This window comes from Morone saxatilis, unplaced genomic scaffold, assembly GCF_004916995.1.
Source record: "Morone saxatilis isolate NCDOM2014 unplaced genomic scaffold, NCSU_SB_2.0 Contig0, whole genome shotgun sequence".
Lineage (NCBI taxonomy): Eukaryota > Metazoa > Chordata > Actinopteri > Moronidae > Morone > Morone saxatilis.
This window is the reverse complement of record NW_023339650.1, coordinates 2,359,753-2,384,940: the sequence shown is the minus strand read 5'-3', so window position 1 is coordinate 2,384,940 and position 25,188 is coordinate 2,359,753. Positions and strand designations below refer to the sequence as shown.

The following is a 25,188-nucleotide window of genomic DNA, read 5'->3' as shown; positions in this document are numbered from 1 at the left end:
CGTAGCCTTTTTAGGCTGCACTGTTGTTTTTTTGGTCTGGAGCTTCTGAAATCGTTCCATCTGATTTACCATATTCATGAATGCACAGCATCATGTAAGACAATTAGAGCTCTGTTGTTGTTGTGGCAGCACACAGTGAATGGCGGAACTTTGCTCGAGGGATGTGGCATTTTCGTCACGGTGCACGCAGGTTTGGTATTTTCGTGACCCACCATGAGCTCGACTTCAAGGAAGTGTGAGGAGATGCGCGGCAGGGGGTGTGTCACTAACAATCAGGCACTTTTAGGTGGTCGAACTTGTGTTTTGGGCTATTTCTGTGGTTTTTCCAGGTGACGCCTGTTTGACCAGGTCTTCCTCAAAAGTTTGTAAAAGTATTTGGTGGTTGCCACAAAGCAGCACATGCACATCCCATCCTCTATTAGGTGTGTGAGCAAAAAACCCCCCCAAAAAAAATAACATGGGAGCATTAATTCAGTGTGTGTGTGTGTCTTATTCTGACTTTGACATATTTTTGAATATAATAATAAATAAATGAAAACTTGTTTAAATTCATTTTTAATACTTTCTGGACATCAGAGGTCCACGGCATGGACGAAATAAGCTATAACCATGTTTGGACAGACAATACTTAGTATTATTAAATCATTGTTAATAGTTTAATAATTTATAATTTATAAAGAAATAACATAAAACCTTAACAAAATGGGAGTATGACCCAACAACTGTAGCCTATTTCCCTACCTGCTTATCTACAGATACCGTGCCTCTGACCCATTATGTGGTTGATGGGTTCACAGGAGATCTGAGTTTTCCTTCTTTCCTCCTTCCAGCCCATCCATCAGTCTATTTCAAACAGCTCCAGATGACGCCTACATGTTTGGACACCATTAAAAGGCAGCCTGTCACCACAGTTTGGAAAGCATGTCTCCACCAAAATGCCAACAACCTCAATCACTGTGCAGTCACATCAGCCTGTTCCATCCCCTAAACCTGTCTGTCTGTCTGCATCACAAAAACCCTGATCCCCCCCATCACCACACTACAGAGGCAATGCCACATTTGCACATGCACAGACAGACATGCAGGTGTGGACAGACAGGTAGTTAGGTAGACGTGCTGGCAGGTGGGTAGACATGCTGGAGGCCGGTGTACTGTCACTGCCTCTGTGTGTCACATCTGTGGTCTTTTTTTTCAAATTTCTTCTCTCTCTGTCTGCTTGCCTCTTGAAGTACAAAACTGACACCAGAGTCCCATGGGGACACACACACACACACAGCCCAGCAAATGGATGACCTCACCCTGTCTGACTGGTTGGCTGGCAAAGACACAAACATACACACACAGGCTATACAACGTGTTATATAATCCCACTGGGTGACAGAAGCGTTGCACCTAATAACCCGTGCAGGCCACTAACAGGGCATACAGACAAGACAAGAGCTTTGGCTAATGAAAGGGCTACATGCCACTTTAAACGGCCTCATTGATTCAGGGTGAAAGTGACAAGAAACAGCTGCGTTTTCCACAATAAAACATGGAAGTTGCCATGTTCCTTGCTTGCCTTGTAAACTTCAGTCACATAAGTCACCATTTCTGTTTAGCTTAAAGAGTCCCTTAAGCTCCCTAGTAGTAGATCTAGAACCTTAAAATAATAAACAAGAATTGTATGAGCGTAGTAGAAAGTCTTATAAAAAGAAATTAAACAAAAATAAAGAATAAAAATCTACTTATAATGTAACTTGGGTCACTGTCTGCACCATGTTCACCAAGATTAATTGAGTGTTTTAGTCATAAAGTATTGGACTACCTGGAACTTTGGTGACCTGATGATCACCAAATTCAAAAGTCATCCTTTGGGGTAACATGAATGTCCGTACCAAATTTCATGGCAGTCTATCCAGTAGTTGTCAAGCCATTTCTCCGCAACAGAACATTTCCTACTTTTGAGGCTGGATTATGAAGGCGCTAGAAAAGTCAGGGGAATTCATCCACTGGGAACTATGACTGTACATAATTATGTGCTAGTCCATCCGGTAGATTTTGAGATATTCAACAGGATAAGTGAAAATTCTGATCTGGTGGCACTAGAGGAGAAGTAAGAAGATCACTAAAGTCAGTAGGATTCATCCTCTGGGGACCATGAAGGCCTCTGAACTAACTGACAGACAAACAGACCAACAATGCCATCTCTAGAGCCATGCTATCAGCGTGGCTGACAAGCAATAGCATGTGTCTATTAATGGATGTGTTGTGGGGGTGTTTTTCTTAGGTCCCTCATTGCTTGTTCCAGGTTTGCTAATTGCTGCCATTTCATCACTATCTATGCTTCATTGGATGGTGATGCTTCAGTTCATTAACTGCACACCAAGTCTTTGTTGGTAGAGATTTTAGGGGGAGTTAACAATACATTTTGTTTATTGTCACAGTTTAAGTACAAGAGTGCTGAAATTTCTCTAAAGCAGTGCTCATCTCTCCCATCTTTCTATCTGATTTGCCCCCACAAGGAACATTTATTTTTAGGGAGATGTTGGCTGTCCCTGTGGACCAAAGTGGTAGCGTTTCCATTAACTTGTTTTATTGATTTCAAGGGGAATCCGACCAAATGGCAGGCATTAACAATAACTACACAGAAAGAGCTGTAGTAGCTGACATAGACAAGTCAGTCTGTGGAGGGAGATGGACAGTCTTTAGTCTATTTATAACTCAATTGCGTCGCCTTCGCAGCCCGTCACAACACCCCCATCCTCGCTAAACATCCATTGTTTCCTCTAAAGCCCCTCTTCCCATTAGTAGCCAAAGCAACTGCCTCCTGTTGCTATGGCAACTGGCTCCTCATCAGTGTGTCGGCTGCAGCCACGTGGGGGGGTTGGGGGGGAAATGGTTCGGGGGGATGTTTGGTGGTGATGGTGTGAGTATCGTCTGAAGAATAAGGAACTGATTGGGGGGGGGGTTTGATGATGGCATTAAAAGCTAGCAGTGTCTGTGTGTGTGTCTGTGTGTGTGAGAGATAGAGAGAGAGAGAGAAAGAGGAGGGGGAGGGTTATTAATATGCTACAAACCCCAGGGAGGGTATTCCACTATGCTAATCTACTCTGCCTCTTGCCACAGGTCACAGAGTTTGCTCCAGTCAGTGATGTCTTTGTATTAATTACAGTTATCAGGCAGTAAAGCAGTTCCTTGGAAACCAGTCTGGTGATAGAGAGATGAATTGGGATTAGATTAGGAACCACTGGTTTAATCTTTAACAATGTAGCACATTCTATAAACTCATTTTGTTTTCTGTTTTTTAGAAAATCAGTATCAGTGCAGTAATTATACTGTCAGATAAAAGTAGTGGAGTAAAAAGTATAATTTTCTCTGTCAAATGTATTGGAATACAAGTTTAAAGCAGCATCAAATAGTTATTCTACAGGTAAGCAGCAGGATTGTACAAGGTTTTACTTAAATATGACAAAAATAAAAAAAAACACCTACTGCAGCTTTAATTTGTTTGAAATGACATCAGGAGAATCTAAGTAGAACAAATTCTATCTATATTTAAATAAACAAAATTGAAATTCATTGTTTCTGTTTGGATTCCTATGAGTCACAAATAACAAAAAAAAAAACATTTGGGAGATGCAAAATTGTTGGTTAAAATGTGGACGTGAAAACACAGGCAGTAAATGCTGTGTGGATTTCACTTGAGTCAATCATCTCACATCACACTACACCAATCTTTGTTCCCCTCAGTTCATCCATGTGCTATTCACTGTCATCAATTTTCTTGCATTGCCTGGCAATAAAATACTACAGTTGCCTAAATGGTGCATAATTGAGAGAGTGTCTCATTCATTTTATCATTAATTAATTTTATTAATTAATGACATAATAACCAGCGGCTCTACTATTCCTTATGAAGCAGTTGTGTCTGCCTGATCTTAGTTCATTATTTATAATGAATGAATCTGGCGCCCTTGGCTAATTCCGACATCTACACCCATCGCTGTCTCTGTCCATCTCTCTGTCACAAACATACACAGAGACACAAAAACACAAACTCTGCCTCTGTTTACAACATTCACCATCACCCAATGTCCACCTACAGTTTTCTACTCCTCCTACCATCACCCTCATTATCCCGGAGGGCATGTTGGCCATGGCGGACAGCAGCGCAGAGCTTGGCTCCTAAAACTAAAAGCTAATTGGACGAGGATCCATGCTGAGTGAGACGAAATTAATCTACGGAATGAAGAGCGACAGGGAAAATGGAAAATGTGACATTCATATCTGTCTCCACTACTATTAGGTGTCGGTCTGTCACTATAACCTGGATTTATTCGTACAGCCAATTTTAAGAATGTGATGAAAACAAATGAATCAGCTATGCATTTGTGATATTTAAATAATGATAGAGGGCAACTGGAAATCAGGTTAATGCACAGTAAAGCATACAAATATTATATTATAAAGGCATATATACAAAGATAATATTTAACTATTACCTGAAAGCAGGAAGTACATGGGAGATATAGTTTGTAGAGAGGTTTGACTGGAACTGGTATCCTACTGGTATATTAAAAAATAGGGGTCGGAAAGTAACTTTGCTTAGATTCTACTTTACTTAATATTAATTAGTCTACAGCCCTGCTGCAAGGTTGTACTTAGGCACAGCACTGTTCAGAGCTAAATTATAAAATCATCACCCTCACATGCAGCTGTTTAGCAGGTAACGCATACCATTTTCACCCATATTAATTTAGCCTGTTAGCATCCTTTTAACAAAAATGTCAACTGTGCTGTTACTAATGCTGTGTCCCCAGCAGTAGAGAATGCTACAATGGCACCAATACCAGATAAACCCATTTGTACCACGATACTGTGCAGCTGCAGATCTTTTGAAATGAAAGTGACTCTAGAGCAGGGGTCAGCAACCAGTAGCTATTTTGATAGCAACACACATTTGAGCCTTATAATGCAAATTTCTTGCCACAGATCAGGCATAATGCGGCGTTGATGGTGAAAGCAAACAAATCTGTCCATGCACCATTAAATTCTTAATTTTCCTCCAAGACTTTCCTTTTTTATGATTTGGAATCCATAGCTAGCCGAGATTGGGAGACTCAAGACTAGTAGCCACTGCTATTGAGGTTCGGCAAAACATAGAGGAAAGGAACCAGGTCAGGATGTTTGACACACATTTTAGTTAATGAAGCTTTTTTTTTATATGGTGTGCAATGGCTACACATTTTTACAGATGTAAAATTGTTGTAATTTACTTTATCAGAAAGAGTCACCAAAGGCCTACAACAGTAACAAATAAAAACATTAAAATGTTCATCTCGGAATACAACACAGTTACTGTTCATTGAGTCATTCATGTATGACGTTTTTTCCACCAGCGCTTATCAGGATTGCTAATGCTAATATATATTTCATAAAGGTTATGGAGGGGCGAGATAATTCCTGATGATTGAGTGAGATTTAAAATTATGGGAAGTTGTTCAAAAAGCATCTTTTGGAGGCCATGAATATCTGTTATACTATATTTTATGAAAATCCATCAAATATTTTGGGAGGATTAGCTCAAAGCTGTTGACCGACATGTATGATGTTGCCATCCCTATACCGCTGCTGCAAGTGTTCATCTTCTTCACAGATTTGGTGATGATAATAAATGCTGTTACAATACTATTTGCACCACTATTGCAAGCTAAGATCCCAATTCGATGAACCAAAAAAACACTGAATGGGGTTTGTTTTTAATGGCAAGATTAGGTTATTGCTAGCCTGCAGTTTGGTGTTAGTGGACAAAGTTAGCTCCCTGCTAATGAAACAAAGTCAGCTCTATATTAAGCCTCAGGTGGCATTTCAATTCCATTTCCAGTCTGGATTAGTCAACCTGTCACAGCCAGACACTCGGGCACACACTGCAGCACCAGGCATTTTACCATCACTCCATCCTGGCTGCTGGAAGATTATTTTCATACCAGTGACAGCTGCCCCTTCTATTTCACTCCTCCTTTTGAAATACAGATTTCGAATTTTAAAGCAAACTGTAAATGGTGAAAGGCTCTTGACGCATTTCAATATAATTTGATACACACACGGCAGGAATTTGAACTTTGCATAGCTCAATGTAGAGTGTGTGATTGTCTGGTACTCAGCCCACACTGTTCTTTGATGACACCAAGTCAAAAGATTTTCCATCTGTCTTCCCTCCTCCTGTCTCTCCATCTCTGTCCCCTGCTGCCTGCTGGTTTAGGATATCTCCATATTTCACATACTGGTACTACATTTCACATACAGTGGTATGTCTTGTCTACTTGTTTTGCATAATTAACATGCTGAGGGGGGATGGCTTTGCTTTTTTTGACTGCCTGCCACTGAGGTTTGTGCAGTGGAATCACTTACCAAAACCTACTGCCACAGAAAACCAAGACAGCTGCATGCCTGCCATCTGTTTCTACATTTTGTTATGTTACTAACTATACTGTTCCATGAACAATGTAATGAAGAGATGGACTTCAGCAGCAACAATCTTTTCTGCATTATTGTCATGGCAACAACAAATGTCAACTTTGTGCAACATACAGTACCCACTGCCTCGAGGTCATTTCTGCTGGTAGAAAAAGTTACAAACACCATTTCACTCAACTCAACCTAATTTATATAGCCCTTTAAACAGAGTTGTTTCCAAGTGATCCACAATGCAGGGAGGAATAAACTGACAACAAGGACAAGGAAAAGGAAAAATATACTGCATGCTTCAAAATACAGGAGCATGTTGCTTTAGGCACTGTTAAAGGCAAACAAGCTAAATGTCTTTTAAAGGTCCGAAATGGAATGTAACTATCATGGTATTTTTCTTTAGTGTTTATAATCATATAATAATTTTTTGTTTTGTTCCTTAGAATTAGCTGTTTTTATCATAATATATTTATTATATTTATAGAGGGTGCGGGTCCTCTTCTACAGAGTCTGCCATGTTGAACCAACATGTTTCTACAGTAGCCCAGAATGGACAAACACTGGCTCTAGATGGTGCCTTTCACGCTTTGTGCTAGTTTCATGGCTAGCTGTAGTGAGTTGGTTGCAATCACTGCTTGATGCTACTAAATCCATCACACTGGTCCTTTAAGTTGGCTACTGAAAGGTTCAGAGAAAAACTGAGACAAGTTGGGGGCAGCTTTTGAGCATTTAGTCTTGGATGTAGAGATTAGCTTTGACTGTTGATCATTTGACTGATCTGTTTTATCTCTTGGTCAAACTTGAATTCATTGAACTGAATCAATGAAAACTTGCATTTGACTTGACATTGGAACTAAAATATAATTTCACAAAAACAAATAAAACCTGTTCCACAGTGCCTTTTTGTAAGCCTTCAGAAGAAGGGCATAAAAGTTTGAGTGTGCATAAAATATTGTACTGTAATATCACAAATGTAATTTATTTCAAAATAAATGTTGTGGATGCCTTTTTAGGCTTTTGTTGGTAGATGAATTGGTCTTGTTGCCTTTTCTACAGTGCCTTACAGCCTGGTAACAGGGCTTGCAAAATGGTCATTGATTCTGTCTCACTTTGACATTTTCACAAATGTTAGATGTATTGCCTTTAATTGTATTCAAAATCCAATCTTTAAGATAACAATGAGAGCCAGCAGGTAGCTGCAAACAGGAACAGGTTGATATTTATTGCCATGAAGAACGTGTAAAATAAACCTGAAACTGCAAACAATTTAGGTAATGGTGAAATGGTAATACAGGAACAAAGGTGAGGAATTATGCATAACATGGATTACAAGAGGTATAATGATCCAAAATAATGGTACAATAGAGTTGCAACTGTTTTATGTCCATTTCGTAGTTTAGTGTGTGTGTCAAACAGAAATTGTACCATCAGCAAGCATTTTGTCAGTGTAGTGTCTCATTAACTTCAGCATCTGTTGCTGTTCCTAAGGCAACATTAAGTGATCCTTAGTCTCTATGGCAACTCCCCCCTTCCTGTTCTTTTCCTCCCTTCTGTCCCTCCGCACCAAGGCACTTTACTTTATCTCTATCAGTCTACCACTGGAAACTTGAAAATAACAGCTTAACCTTTATCAACATTTTATCCAGTACATTCTCCAGCCTCTGTGATGTAGTTCATTAAAAAAAAAAAAAAAAATGCAAACTCTGTGACTGTTTCACAGGGGTGAAATCAGGTTAAAGGAGTAAATCACTAAAGTGACAGATTAGGATACTGTTAAAAGCTTCATTATCACTTAAAGACTTCCAGAATTATCTAAAGCTGTGTGTGTATGTTTCCTTCCAATCAGAGCCTTTTTCACACACAGTTCGATCACATGAAGGTGCTAAGCAGACCCTTCTTCTAGCTGCTGAGGCATTGGGGGCAAGCTTTTGCACAACCTTTTCCTTTCTGTTACTGTGTCTGAGAGTCTTGCACCTTTTAAAAGCAGTAAAAGCTTCTGGTAAAGTATTATGTTGCATCCCTTTCAAATGGAGGTGTTCAATATGAAAAAATTTACTATTTACTGGTTAAATGTGGTAAAATACTCACATGCTCACATATAACTGTAATCTTTTGTATTAAGGAGCTGTAGTTCAACTTGTCTTTGCATTTATTCTATTAACAACCTAGCAAATATGCAAATACCAAGCTATATCTATTTCAAATAGCTGCTTATGGAACAGACTATTCCTTAGTGTTTCTCTATATTTATATATTTATAGCACGCAAACATGACATAATGATTGTTGTTGTTGTGTGCAATGAAAACTGAAACATTTCTTTAGACCTACCTATAGTATAGACCTACTTGTTGGCTTACCTGCTGCCTAAGCAAAGCTCAGAACATAAAGCTGCTCTAATTGGAAATCAGGTCAACTTCTTTTTACAGAGAAAAAGTTGGAGATGAGTACAAAAGAGGTATAGTCTATATAGACCTATGGTATTCAGTCCTAGCAAAGCAAACAATCCATGCTTTGTGCAAGTTTGGACTAATTAAACTTCTGGGAAAGGGACCTTTTATCACAAATGTCAGAGAGGATCATTGTAATAGAGTGTAACAGAAGAAGAGTAATGGGATTTAACTGTGGTGGTGACAAGGGACACTCCATGTGGAGTTTTAGTACCAAGGACAGAGCATATATTAAAGGGCAACTTCACATTTTAAATTTTACTAAATGTTAGTTTATTAGTGATGGGGAACAGTATCTAGCCTGCCAAACAGTGTGTGTGTTCTGTGGCTTTGGAGAAGCTTTGTCAAGTCTGAGAACATAATCTGTGGTGATGTCATCAGGTTTATCTCAGCTTGGGCTGGAAGACTACTTATAGATAGATGGACCAAAGGACGGACAGGCAGATGACAGATACAAACACAGACTGCATACTATAAGTTTAAATATGTACAATTATAGTGCCTGGTAATAAACTGTAGATCAGTGGTTCCCAACCTTTTTCTAAGACGTAACACCACAGCCCAGTTCAATGTAGTACTTCATCAACACCACCATTTACAGTATGTTCCACATGTGTTCTTTTGACTTCATTTCAAACTGGACGCTATTTAACTATTAATCATATTTGTATATAATAGAGAATGTTACAGCATTTCATACAATTGAACTGTCAATGTTTAGCTTGGTTTGATCAAGTTTCTTGATCCATACTTCTAGTGTCTATTTCAACAGTGTATCCATTACTTTTAGCTAACTATTTAATCTCCTCTGTTTGCTTATTAGTTTTTATGCACTCTTAATTGCAATAACACCTACATTCATTGTTACAGTTGACTCAATATGTGCATGTATTTTTTTTATCAAATCATGAATTAATTTTTTTTTATTAGTTTAGTGACAATCTTTCCATACAAGTACCCCTGGTTGGGAATCACTCCTGCAGATGGTTACTGCTAGTAGAAAATCTAGTAGAAACCGTTTTTATGTCTTCGTTTTTATGTCTTCTGTTAGTATGGCAAGGAGCTTTATTGGAATGATGATGTGTATTGTGAAGTAATTATACAATCTATATATGTATATCTATAGATATACATCTATCTATATTTAGACTTAACCATAAACTGAAAACTAAACTATAGATGGCTCAGTTAAAAAAATACAGCACATTGTGTGTCCTTAATGAAGGACGTGTACTGCCCAATAACTCACCCAGATTTCCACTCACTGAGCTGATACAACTGCCTTTTTTTAAATGTCAACATCAAAATCTATTACATCTTAAGCACAGCCCACACTGCTGGCCTGCAGTCATCTCTCTATGGGTTGAGAATCTGTTGCTGAGGCATGGTCCATCTTCTGAAAAACAACCCAGAATGACTCACGCTAGTTAGCTTTTAGTTAGCTTGTTGGCTCGTACAGTGGCGCCAACAAGGCGAAATCCCCACACTTCCCCTGAAGCCGTCAAAAGGCATTAGCTCACTTCTGTTCAAGGATGGGCCATACTGTACAAATGTCCCTTCTGGGCTACCATCTAACAGCCTGTGCCCCAATGCAAAAAGCCTAAACAACAGTGAAAAACACTATGTGGTAAAAATAGACTGCTGATACAGTATATTCACGCACGCCTGCCTTTTGAGGATTTGTCCTCAAATAGCTTGATGACTCAGTTTACAGTATGTGTGTCTCTGTAGGTGTGTATTTGTGGTCTTTATACTGCTGGCACCTGTGTTTTTATCTCTGTCTGAGAGAGATGGACTAGTGTTGGTGCTGGAGGAGAACAGGTGCTCTTGTGATGTGATCGCCTGAATGTCCCTCCTGGTTATTTTGGTGCAAACATCTACTTTTTATTTGAATTAATTGTAGAGTAGAAATAAGCATAAAGAGAACCAAGAACAAAACCCAAGGCAAGAAGATTTTTGTGTTTTAACCATTTGGGGGCAGCCGAACAAGCTGTTAACAGAACAATGACATATTGTCACCTTATATTGTGGTATTTGTGGCTATTTACACATCAAGATAACACAAAGCATTATAAGCACCCATTTGGTAGTCCTGTTGGAGTAAGTCCAATATTTACAGTCATTTTAGCTCTTTTTTGGTCTCCACCAACTTACCAACCACTTATTTGCTAACTTGCGGGTGGTGACAGGCGATGTATAGAGGTAAAATTGTCCCGACTGTAAGATCTACTGTGACGCTGATGGATTCAGCATTGATGCACCCACAGAACAAAATCCGGGGTTTGGAAATTTAATTTGGCCTCGTGAAAAAACAAAACAAAAAACACTCCAACCCTACCATTGATTTCAAATTAAACGCCTACACAAAATTATAGCATACTAACGTTGATTTCGGCTGGACAATAAAGTTGTTAAGTTATAGAGATTAGCAGCAAGAACTGGACGAGACACACACAGTAAAATCCGCCTCACAAAACTACTAAACTAACTAGAAATACTTTGGTAATACAACACATTTGAGGAACCACGTTAGCTGTTTTTTACTCTGAGCTATCGTTTGAAACTATAAAGAATACAACAAGCCCAGCCAAGAATTGAAGAGGTGATATCCTCTTTGCCTTCAAACTCTGAGGTAGGGAAAAGAATCACCCAATCTATGACACACAAAATCACTTTGCAGAAACAGCTACACCTTAAAGCATACTCTATGGTAGGATTTCACAGCTTTTTCACTGAAAACAGCTGCCTCCTGGAAACATGGTTAATGAGTATGACTGAACCAAAACAACAAGTATCAATCAAACAATGAGCTCAAAGATGCTAAAACGCACTGCAAAGCTGATAGGGAATAGCAGAGTCTGCTGATTATTAACACAATGAGTGACCTTTTCACATGACACAGTCCTCTGATCAACTGCAAAATAAAAATGAATACAAAATGATAAAATATGAATAAGCGCAGCCAATGTTGTGTAATTTTAACCAACATATTATCTTGGAATTATAGTCCATACTCAGCACTGCATTATTTATATGTACGTTTCTGTGTTCATGTGTGGGTGATGTAGGCATACTTATATATAGCACAAAGATGTGTAGAAGGTTGTCGAGTCGAGCAGATGGAAGGATACACTTAATACACTGTATTCTAGGTTGTCTATTAATAGCCTGACAGGTACTGTGGTAGACTGAAAACTAAGCACAAAAATCCACTTCAAAGCTGCACTAGTCCCTGATAGTTCCAAATTTAAAAAATTTGAAAATGTCACAACCTGTTCTGGCTTTCTCTTTTGTTAAACAGGTGTGGACACAGAGGGTCTATACCAGCACACAGTCCAGTGGTGGTATATTCCCTCACCCATGTCCACATTTGTCTACGCCTCATGCTGTCAGTTTTTCTACCAAGGCGTAATACTGCTCTGAACCTCCCTCAATCTTTTAAACATCACCCTTCCTGAGGTTTACATTGTTCTCCATCTGCATCTAGGCTTCTCCCCCTCATTGTTACTCCTGTATCTATTTCGTAAAGAAGGGCTTATCCGTTCCCTCTCAATATTCTATTCACCTCTTCATATTCCTTCATCAGCCCCACAAGTCCTCCACAGCATCCTCTCCCTTTATCTACCCCTGCATCCCTCTTGTTCATCCCTCTAATTTTCTCAAAAGTATTTGAAGGCTGTCTTTGTTTCTTTCTCAAATTTATTAGGCTTTTTGCATTTCTTTTCTCTGGAAGTCTACCTCCCTCTTCCTTACTGTACTCCCCTGCCTGTAACCCTCCAAAGCCTCTTCTTACTCTTTATTGTGCTCCACATGCCTTTTTATCTTTTGCACAAGGCTTAAATACCACTCTTAGTGACAAAGACCCACCCCTGGACATTGACAAAAGCTCTCATTACACAGAGGGAAGACAGAGCCAGCTGCATTCAGCACTTTGTCTTGTTCTTCCCCTCTCATATGCACACACATTAATACAAGCACTCACTCAAGAAAATTTACAAAACTCAGTGTGTGCACATCATGTACTGTAAGTCAAATCTGTTCGTGCCTGTTTGGTAGGAACACGCACAGAAATATACAGTGATAGAAAATATACAGATGTACAAAAGGGGAGGCATTGATCAAAGCCACTTAATAGCCAGGTTCAACACTCCGTTCCTGTGGAGAGCTGAAGACTGGCTCAGTCCTCATTACAACCTCCAATGGGAGGCAGAGACAGGAAGTGTTGAAAAGAAGGACAAGGAAATGAATCCTAGAACCTTGCATCTCCATAAATCATAGCAACACACACAAAACACTTCAGCTCCTCTGGAAAAGGATGGAAATACCCACACACATAAATAGCCACATCCATGCATCAACATACTCAACCATATACAGGTGAGATCCACTTACACAAGTGTCTACCTTCTATTTCTTCCCATCTCTGGCTTCTCTTAAACATGTAACACTACTACAAATTTACTCTATATTAAAACGAACATTAGAGCTGAACATGACGTCTATCAATGGCTCCCTTTTGACTCCCTCTTGAATCTCATAACTCTGATTTACATCAGTACATGCACAAAAGTCAAACTGTTCTATTTTTAACTGCTCATCTCTGGTTGGCATAAACATTATTATTCCGGGCTCTGCTGAAACCCCTTCTTAATGAGTCACAGTGCTACAAAACTATTCTCCATTAAAAATAAGATTAACAACAGCCTTCATCTGTGTGCAGTTACGGTGGCAGCATGGTAGCCCTGGTAGCCCAGTAGGCACAGTAGCTAAAGAAGGTAGCAAAGAGACAGCCTTCTTCCAAGGAAGATTTCCAGCTCCTCCTGGGTGATCCCATGGAATTCCTAAGCCAGATGAGATTTTAAATCCAGTGTGCTCTGAATTTGTCATGGGTATTCTCCAAAATGGACATGACATAAAAAAAAACTTTCCCAAGCTCATATTGGGGGTCCAGGGTCCTAATTCTTCCTCCAAGGGTGAGCTGAGCTACCCTGCAACATCAACAACATCATCTGCAAATAGTAGAGATGTCACCCTCATGTCACCAAGAAGACACTCTCTAGACTTTTGCTGTGCCTTAATTTTCCTAACCATCAAATTCATAAATAAAAGAGGTAGCACATATTTGTTTAAATATAATGTTTAATGCAAACAAAGCTCTTGTTTTGAGTATATATACTCCATCAGAACATTATTTCTTTTCTAAGCAGCAGCCACCTTATTGCTCCTTATTGCTGAGTAGTCAGTGAGCACACAACTGTCTGCATCTTACGTCAATAATTCTGTAATCGTTCCAGTGACTAGTCTCAATAATGATGCATTAAAAACACAACAAAGCCAGAAAAGGAATTAAAATAGGACTCACCTATGGTGGAGAATCAGCCAAGGCAGCAATCATCACAGAACATGGAAAGTAAAATCAACAAAAACAAAAATTACCATTTGATATTTTGTAAAAGTCATACTCTCAGGAGACACACCAGGATGTGAACTGTTGATGCACAACAACATAGGTGAGTTAACATTACACCAACAAAGCCTGATCCTTCAACATTCTTTTCTAGTAGAAGTTGTAAAGAAACAGGCAGCTAGTGAGAAAAAAAAGAGTTAATTGGACACAGGAAAGAGAAGACAGAGTGACACCTCACCCCTGGATGCAAAGGGAACAGACCATGATTATAGTGTTAACACACACACCTGGACAGGAGAGAAGAAAGGAGGTTGGTTTTGATTTGGTGAAGATGTCTAGTGGTATCGCTAAAGGAGAAAGACTCCGTGATTGATTAGTAGTAGCACACCCTTCAACAGCAACAATGTTAATTATGAGAACATCCCAGCAATGCATCATTGGGAATTAAGGTACTCACAGATTAAAGTCAAGCATCAGTTGGTCAACACTTGAGCCCATGCATTAGTCACTCACAAACAGCCCAAACTGGACAAGCCAGAAAGCCCCAGCACAGTTTTTAGATGAATGTGTTCATGCACGGGGAAATACAAATGGGTTTAATTATCCATCTAAACCTTAATGAGTAGAAGACATCCAAGCAATCAATTCTGCCCAAAACATTATTTGAAATCTAGTTCAATATCAACTCAAGCTTGATGAAAACATCATGCATGACAATAAACCATTTGTTATTTTTTTAGTTACTCTAACTTTTTTGTCCCGGGCTACCTGCAACCAACCTTCGGTGATGGGAATAACTGCAGGGTTCACAGCTGGTTCTTCCATGGAATCAGCAAAGCTTGGAAAGAAGGGCTTAGCTGTAGGGTTAAGACCAGAACCTGGAACTGCCAGCGGGGTGTCCGATGGAGGGGAAGAGGGGCTAATGACTGGGGATTCTTGTGGAGGGAACTTCTTTTCTCCTGGGGATGTGGGACTCTTTACAGAGGAGGACGAAGATGAAGAACGAGTCTTCTTGGATTGTTTTTGGGCCGATTTGGCATCTTTGTGCCCTTTGTTTTGGAATTCCTGCGCTGTGGTTTTGGGGGAGCGGAGAGGGGCTGGGCTAGGGGTGTCGAAGGAGAGCCCTAAGGGTAAAGGATGACCTGAAGTGCTAATGTCACTGAAGTCGAATGGCTCGCTGTTGCTGCTCATGTGGGAGTCGTTCAGAAGCCATGAAGCATCTGAGGGTGAGAGAGGTGGGGCTGAGGCTAACACCTCACCTTTAGGGGAAAGGCCTGGGCTTGGTTGGGAGGCAGGGCTGAAAGCTGAGGTGTCTGCCTCTGGCATGCCTTGCACACAAGACTCTTGGAGGGAACTGGTGATGTCAAACATCCCACTGTCAACCATGTCACCACCAGTTGCTTCATTCTCTGGAGAGAAAGGGGGCGAAAAAGCCTGGCTTCTGTTACCCAAACTGGCATTTTCTGTATCGATCAGGAGGTCAAATGGATCACAAGGGCGAGAAGCCATGGGGAAGGATGCAAGTGTTGTACTGTTGGTGGTGGAGGGCATGGTGAATGGAGCAGCTGTGGCTTTCAGCTCGCTGTTCAGGACCAGTGGGTTGATAGAAGTACCTGTTGGAGAGAATAGGTCCTGGGACAAGGGGGATGGAACCAGGCCTTCTTCTGGGAATACCTCCTTTTTCCAGGGGCTCTGACTGGTGTCCATGTCTGCAAAGGATGCCTCCAAATTTGCCGGAACAGAACTCCCTAGATCCATCATCACATCCTCTGGAATTTGAGAGGTCGATGCAGACGCAGGGACAAATGGTTCTGCCGTCACTCCCCATTCCTCTGGAATCTTCTTCCTGCTTTTACCCCTCTTCCCTCGGCCTCCACTCTTCCCAAGCTGCTCCTCCCAGCCACCCTCTCCTCTATCCCGCCTTGGGCCAATCCTGTGGTAGAATTCCTCTGTTATAGGAGTGTTTTCTCCCTGTGCTTGCAACTCAGGTTGACCCCTGCTCTCGAGGTGTTCATAAGATCCCTCATCTTTCTGTCGCCTTTTCTTCTTTTTCTTCTGTTTTCGGTCCGATCCATCACCTTCCCTTTCGTCGCCTCCAGCGTAGGCAGTGCTCTCCCGGCTAGGCCAACTGTCAGGTGCGTCATCAGGGCTGACTGCAAGATGGCTGGTATGGCGACTTATCACCGTGGACACACTGGGGGTGAAAGGAAGGTCTGTCGGTAGGCAGCCAGCCTGGTGTGGCCAGCCATCGCCTAAGGCACCTTGTTGTGGGTGAAGAGGGGAGAATTTAAAGTTGGGGGAGATGGATATGGGTATATGAATTGGTTCCCTTAGTCTAACTCAAACAGGAAATAACAGAAACTTCAGAATGTAAGACAAAGAGGCCAAAACTCTTGGTCTGAAAACAATATAACAAAGGAGATCATAACACAAAATACCAATAGCACAAAAAAAATTTAAATTATAGAAGGAATTATAGCTATTTTTCATTAGCTGAGATGGTGAGAAGGCTGAGAAGATGACAATTGGTTGAGACAAAGCATAGAAGCATGGGAGAGGGGGGTGCATGTTTTACAGAAAGCCGAGCCTTAATCACTACACCGGTTTTTAGATATGAACTGTATGACATCATTAATCTGTCAGTCTTTCATCAAACAGGCAAATATGTGTGTTTTGTCGTTCTTAAAATATAACCAACTAAAAATTCACCCCAAGCTGGATTTCAAGTCTGAAAAATTGTTTTGTCTCAATGCTGATAGAGTGAGTGAGTGAGTGCTTTGAGGAATAAGAATTAAACACATACGCACACAAACATGCCGAAGAGTACTGAATTAAATGATAAAGAGAAGAGGTACTTTTGGGTGGCTGACTCTCTGCAGTCTCAGGGCCTAGTACAGATTTGCACACTTCTCTGTTTGAAATCACAACAGAAATCAAGAGTCAGGTGTGTCGTTGTGTGTTTGTGTGCAGATGCAAATAAGGTCACGTAGTAGATATACAGTGCTCTATCTGTACACGTACATGGACACAGAGACAGACATACAAAAACAAAAAGACTTCTTAATGGTCTCTGGATAGAAACAAGGTCAATTATAGCTGTAACTAAAACCGCATTGTCTTAGGACGAAGCTCAAGTAGACGAGAGGTAACGAGAGTAGAGGGGACATCGCCCACTGAGAAAGGGTTGTTCTTCTACTTTGGCCCAGTTTGTTTCCAGTTCCAGTTATACACGTGTACAGAAGAATAGCTAAAGTGGAGCAGCTGTCAGGCCCCATACAGTACAGTTGCTCTCTGGAGTGCCATATTTCATATTAACACACCCATGACAGAACTCTGCTCTCTATACTGTATGTGCAGTAATTGGGAGAGGCAGAAAAAGACATCAGCCAAATGGATCAGAATGACTTAAATGTTGCATCGTGCAACCTCATTATACTGGGGGAACATCAAAGGACAGCCATCTCACTGTATGTGCAAATACCGTAGTTATTCTATAGTTTCAAAGGTAAGTACAATTATAAAAGAGCAGCATGCAATGTGGCTTATATCCATCTCTTCTCTTGTGACACTGTGATCAAATGTGCTGGAATAAAGCTATGGACTGTATGTGGGGTGTTTTAATCAAGTTAGCAGTTAATTAACTGTAATAATTATTTAGCAAAACTAATTTAATTTTAATTCCAAAATTGAATATATCTGAATAAAGAAATAAAGTCTGAATAACAATTTTCCTTCAAATTCAACAAACTGCAAAAATGCTATTAACAACTGGCAAGAACAAAATGGGGAAAACAGCTGAAAGAGTGATATTCAAATCTAAATTGTACTTAAAAGCAGTGCTCTATCGTCCACCATGTAAACACTTGTACCTAAAATAGCTGCTGGGGAACTTTATGACCCAGGAATGGGTCATAAATTACCTTGACCTGCTGGTATATCCAAGGATGCTCAAGGATGCAAACCCACATACCTCCAGGTACTTGTCAAACCGTTGTTCTGCTTGCCCCCAACATACTGACTCCACTTATAGCATGACAGGCTGAAGTACCATCCCCTTACTATATGGTATCCCACCCTGCCTCACCTTTTTCCTGTGTGCAGTCTAGTATGTAAGTATAAAAAGATTGTTAGTGTGCCTGCAAAGTACACTACTATTATTCCTCATACTTAAACTTAATAAATGCATTCTTCCGTACGTATTTCGGCGCGCTACTCCTCCCGCAGCTTTGATACACAAAAAGGTATCAAAATGTGCGGCTGGCACATTTAGTGTATGACTTTTCTAAGCGTTTCGCCCAAAGCGGTTTGGCCGATAAATCGGACAAAAACCGGGCCAAAAAATGAATGGATGTGTATTCGGTCAGAATGTCAACCTGCACATAACTGGCGTTTCATTTAATGGAGTGGAGAGGGAAAAATTTGTCAGAAAAATAAATTTGTAAACTGCTCTCCAAGGCCGACAATGTCACTGTACAGAAATAAGTTTATAGATAGAACGTAGGTAATTTCGTGGGGTCGCAGTGTACCACTGCTGAAGCTGTGGAAACGGCACAGCTGCGCCAGCAACACCGCTCCTCGACGGCCCCCCAAATCTACTCCAATCCCGTACTCGGCCCAGTCCTACTGGTCGACAGGGGGGATGACGATGCCTCACCGGTCTTTTTTTTCATTTCGGTCGTTCCTGGCAACTGGTTCCCGAGGGGTTTTCCATTTTGAGATTTCTGTCTCTCTCAGGAGTGACAGACAGAGGAGAGATGCCCACGCAGCTGCTGTGGCCGTCCCCCTGGTTGGCCCAGCGACAACCAAAGGCCTGCCCTCTCAACATACACATACCACGCACACACATAGGCTAGCTACAGTAGAGTATTTAACGATATTAAGCAGAGAATGTCTAATAAGGAGAGAACTTCACCTCCGGACACCTTCCGGCTTCCTGAACGTTCAGTTCCACTCCCTGGTCCATGTGAGGGCGCTCACACATGAAGTGCAGAAATGAATGGGCTCTATTGGAGCTATACCCCGCTCAAAAATCCACTTTTTCTCAGGAATAATTTTTTCCCCCTATAATTTGAATGTTGGCATTCGAAAGCGGGATCGCACAGAAATTACACCTTGCCGGGTGTTTAGATTTTTTAGAGTCACTTATTTGCTTTAAAAAGTCAATTTAAAATACCATGACGTTATACCACATCGTACGCCAAGATACTGCCTTTACCCAGCAAGCCTCGAGTCATTTGTGCTTCGCGCGCTCCTGCACTTCCTATTCTCTCGAGGCATCCACACACAGACATAACGATGCGCAGAAAAGTGCCAGCCAACCCACAAAAAAAAGTTGCTGTGTTAAAAAAAAAAGAACTCTTCGGATGCCATGATGCCATCAAGCGGGTCTCTGGTCGTAATCCAGTCTTCCACTAACCAATCAGCCGCTTCATTAGCGAATGCTAGTGTTATGGGCAACCAACCCAACTCAACTCTAAGAAATCAACAAGGACAATACGTAATCGTGCTCGTTCATTCAACTTTCGCCACTAACCCCATGTTGCAAACTTGCCAACAAACTACAATCAAATCGAGATTCTCAACGACAATCCAAGGTAAAGAGACACATTTACGCCGTCTAGCTCCATCTGCTCCATTCATTCTGCACCTCATGGGCGATCGCCGCCCAAGTGGAACTCTGGGGAAACCTGCAACCAAAATTCGGTAACAATGGGACCTTAATATGGAAGTGGCCAGGCCTCCTCCGTTAGACGGGCTCTGGTATTAATAAGCTAACGCTAGCTAGCTAGCTAAAGAGAATGACAAGGCATTAATATGCTAGCGCTAGCTAGTTAGCGTGCTAGAGAGTATGACATGTTATTAATATATGGGTCAGAGTCAGGCACACTCTTAGGAATTTTCTATTTTTTTTTCTTACTCACACTCCTCTTACATGGTGATTCTAGAGTCAGATGTATATCTGACAAAGGTATTGAACAGTAAGAAATTTACAGAGTTATAGTTTAGCAGTGTGATTCTTACCCATTTTGATATGTGTACTGTTGAGGATTTAGGAACTAGTTACTGTTGTGTAACTGTTCTACATTGCTGTAAATGACAGCATTATCTAGATACTTAAATGCATATGCAGTAAACGGTCAAATTTTTTGCAGATTACAGTAGCTTTAAAGGGTACCCTGAGGAGTTTGTGACCACTAGTGGTGTTAATGAGCAGTGTTTTTATGAATTGGTCTCCATTTGGTTTGTAATATGCATGCACATGAGGGCACACATTTGTTTACATACCCTGTGTGCAACTGGGTAGAGCGACTGAAACTGCTGTTCTTCTGTGTTGGTGAATTAAGGATTTATTCAGACCAAACCAGAGTTTGTGATTGTTGGAACAGTGGAAGACTAAGAAAGACTGTTTTATTTAGTTTCTGTTCACTTTGAATGAAATTATGATGTTACATTGATACGTGAGGTAAAATTACTATTTTTGTGTATGGAGTCTGTTGTCGAGTGATAGTGGTATTACAGCTGTTTCTGGGAAAACAAAGGTTGCCGCACTGTTGAGTCACCATGTAGTTTGACTAGTAGTTGACCCACGTAGCAGTGGAGAGATTGTTCACTCACACACACACACACACACACACACACACACATTCTTACAATAAATTCCCCAGAAGGGTTAACAAGCAAGATTGACTATGCCTTCGTTGCCTGGTGCAAATTGATTTAAAAGTTTGTGAATGAATCTCCATCTGCTGCAGTGAGTCAAGCTGTGGCTCTGCTAGTTGCAGTTAAACTCAAGCACTGCTCAGTTGGAATGACTCAGACATTCTTGTTGTGTATTTGGTCTCCGGTAGTTAATATTTTAGCAGCAGTGGGAATCAAACAAACCGGACTGCTGTTCATGTAAGATCAACAAGGATCAACCATCGATCGTACTACCATGGTTTATGGCCCTTTGCCCCCTTTATTTGTTTGTACCAGCAAGTATTAATTGAGACATGGTCATTATTTGAATACCGGCTTTATTTTAGAACTCTCAATGCATCATGTTTCCTTTAGGAAGACATAGCTGAAGATGAGCAGCAGCCCATGTGATCAGGGTTTTCATTTACCACCACGATTTACTAGTGGTGGTCGATTTTTAGAAGCATCACGATTCATGCTTGAAGAATTATGTCTCGATGCAGAAAAGTCAATAATTGGAAATTTAAAACTACTGTTAGCCATTCTAAGCTAGGCTAATAGTTAGCAACTATCAAGTGATTAAGAACATGCTGAAGTCTTTGCACTGTTCATTCACTACAATGGTGCTGCTACAGGTACACTTTTGTTTATTATCTTGTTGGTTCTTTGCAATGCTGAGAAATATGTAACCTTCCAGCTGATCATTACAAATACACTGTCTTAAAAGTGGCAAGTAGTCACATGGTGAGAAATAAATCTTATATAACAATAATAATAAATCACATAAACATTTTATTCTACAAAAGCGCTTTTCTAAATACTTCAAGACAGCTGTACATACAAGAACATTAATCAGAAAAACATTATAAAACAGTACATGACATACGTTAATAACACATTAGACTCGATAGATTTTAGAAGTCAAACATGTTGATACGTCGAGATACATCGCTAATCGTTTTATAATTGTATCGTGGCTCTTTGAATCTGAATCAAAACGAATCAAGAGGTGCCTACAGACTCCAAACACTGCGATTTATACTCATGAGTATCCGCTGGTTATCTGAACCTTCAGTTTTGGGGTCTTAGAAGATAAGCTGTTACTTTTCAAAATCTTTGCACAGCTCATGGTTACTTGGTGCCAAGCAAACTCTAATGGCTGTGTATTTGGCAGATAAATGCATAACCTCTCTAATATTATATATCATCATATTTATGCCCCTGCCCTTTTTCAGTACAGACGCACAGGGGGTTCTGCCACCTGCTGTGTAACAGTGCACCATGGGGGCTCAGCTGCTGTGATGCCTTGTGCATCGTTCCACTGGCCACATGGGATGTTAGCATGGCTCTATTAGCTGACACAAGTCGCAGCATGGTGTGACAACCACAACTCCATGCTCTCTAGGATCCGATGTGCATTAAACTGGAGATCAGCCCTATGGGGGGGGGGCAGCGGTGGGGGAGGGGCTGAGGGTGGACAGTGAGCAAACCCAGACACGGTTTTCACTCCTAGGATAGGGATCACACACAGATTCACACACGCACACACACACACACACACACAGAGTAAACACATACAGTGTATGACTAGAAGCCAAGGCACCCCTATACATGTCAGCATCAGATGTGCATCTACCTTGAGATGGATGACTTAATCACATTGGAGCTGCAATGTGTGTGAGAAGGAAGCTATAGAAAAACAAAGACAGACAGCTGCTCTGTATACTGCACCCCTCTGTGGAACAAAGCAGGCAGTGCAGCACAGGGCAGGGTCATATATATGATACATTACACTATACAGCAATCATTTCTAAATCATTCCTGCTGTGAGAATGCAGGGGGGAACGGAATGATTAACAAACTGTAAAGTGCAAACATTGCTATAGAAATGGCTCATATTACAGTAGTTTAAATAACAACAATTAGCAGTAAACACTCATAGGCATATGAGGCTTTAAAGCAACATGAGACAAATCATGACATCATACTCCACCAAGTGCACCAAGCACAGCAGTGTTTTCAGTAGTGATAGCACTACTTTAGAGTGCAACTCCAGCTGTCTGTCCATAAACCTAAAATAGCATTTAAGTTTGTTTGGACCAGTGTTAAAGAGTAACACTCTCTCTCTCCATCACCTATTCCTAGCTCTCCTTGAGCAAGACTCCAGTTGCTACAGTAGACTGTTGCCTAAATTCTCATTATCAAACACAACCCTGTTGAAGAAGAGCAGGTTAACGCTGCCAAAGTTTTCTTCTGTAATTAGATACACATTTCTGTGCCATGTTAAACGTTAATCTGTGTGCGTTTTACCTGTTGACAGATCCAGAGGGCTGCGAGGAGCCTGGGGTTCAGGCAGCATGGGGCTGTGCTCTTTAGGGGCGTCTGACCCCACTGGGGGTGTGGGATGCTGGGGTTCAGCTACACTTGGAATCTTCTCTGCTGAGAGGGGTGCAGTCCCCACCTCCAGATTGATGCCCATCCCACCAGGCTGGGAGAAACCTGAAAGGCAGACAGGATATGGAAGTGTCAGTGTGGGAGATTCTTTTAGCAGTGATGCTACTTTTGGCAGTCATTTCTCTCTTTTCATGGAGGGTAGAGTTCCTAATAGCCTGCAAAAGAACAGTGTTCGGCTATAGTTTTCAACGCTAACAAGATGGACATGGGTATTCTCTGTAGAGGTAACAAAAAGGAGAAAGAAAGCCAAACATTTGAGGGCAAGGAATAAGATGAAAAGACGCAGCAAACAAGAATGACTAAGAGAAAACAACACATACAATCAGCTCCTGGGGATACTCTTCATCTGTGTATATGGGGTCTGCACATGCAAAGTATGTGTGAGAGAAATTGGCAGAACCACCTGGGTGAGATTATGAATGTGCGTGTTGTCTGAATACACACAATGAGGGAGATTAGTCAAGATTTTGCGCGTGCATGAGGTCTTGGTGTGTTAGCTAAATTGGAGAAAATTGGGTTAGACAGTGATTCTTTGGGCATTCATGGATGTGAGTGTGAACTGTACGTGTAATTTTGCAGGAATGTGTGTGTATGTATGAGTGTGAGTGAGCGCAAAAGAGTATGTGTGTGTGGGTTCAAGCCTGGAGCAGTAATTCCGTGGCCCAGAGACGACAGGTCTCATTAAGGCGGCAGTGAGATCTGGGTATGCAGAGGTTGGCATTGGTGAAAGGCATAACTCAGCCTCATAGCTCATACTGTGTGTGTGTGTGTGTGTGTGTGTGTGTGAGAGAGAGCGTCACTATGTGGCATACCAGCAGATACCGAGCTAGTGACAGCTACAACTCATGCAGCTAACAAGCATGGCCTCACCACAAGCCATTTATCAGAGTGGATTTTACGACCACAGATTCAAGGCCGGTTGTTGGACTGAAGTGACATTTTTAATGAAAGAGAAAATCTGATAAGAGAAGAGATCTGGGTACTGGAATATCACCATGTTTGCTGTAAAGATTGTGATTGAAGGTTAAGCTCTGTTTGTAAAACTGTATTTTTAAAAAGTCAACCCCTTTTCTGAACACACAATTAACCAAATCTAGAGAAGAATTAATAAAAACACAAAACATGGACAAGTAACATTTAAGAACAGTATACAAAAATATCACGTGGAAACAGTATGCAGCCTTATTGAAAATCCAGGAAGGACATAGGCAGAATATTTTTTACACATGGCTTCATAGAGGCTAACTACAGTTACACTGATGTTTCGTGCAGATGGCCCTACATTTTAATACTGCCGATATCACTGCCAGTAATGTTAGCTAACCTTCTGGCAATGAAAAGAAAATCAATTTATAGAGTAATGTCATCTACAATTTGACTAAAAATGACAAAAGGCAAATGTGGCACAAAACAGCTGCAACAAACCACAATACTGCTCAGAAGGCCTACATTTACAAAAAGGAAAACTAACGTTATTGAGAGCTAGGACAGTGGAAGTACTAACATAAGAAAGCCAAGAACGGCTGTGCTTGTAATTTTTTATTGCCATTACATCGAGATCATGAGTTAATTATTTCGTTAGCTTGAGAAAACAAGCTCTGTTACCCCACTGGGAGTGTCACTGCTTCACACATACTAGGTCAACATTAAGTCAGACTGCTAGAAACAGAAACATTATTTTGTTATCACAGTGTAAAACAGATTTAACTAGATTATGATTATGTTTAGATTAAGAAAGAAAGAAAGAAAG

General features: G+C 40.8%; 1 protein-coding gene across 5 annotated transcripts in view; it reads right to left on the bottom strand.

The window, feature by feature from the left end:
* Positions 1 to 25,188, bottom strand: part of LOC118322175 (microtubule-associated protein 4) — a 107,641-nt gene that overhangs the window by 34,746 nt on the left and 47,707 nt on the right. For all 5 annotated transcript variants that reach the window (XM_035653784.1, XM_035653774.1, XM_035653802.1 and 2 more), the window contains exons 6-7: positions 23,295 to 23,483; positions 15,086 to 16,567 (exon numbers count right to left, since the gene is read on the bottom strand). In XM_035653784.1, the coding sequence (XP_035509677.1) occupies positions 15,086 to 16,567; positions 23,295 to 23,483 (1,671 nt within the window). The remainder of the gene's footprint in view (positions 1 to 15,085; positions 16,568 to 23,294; positions 23,484 to 25,188) is intronic.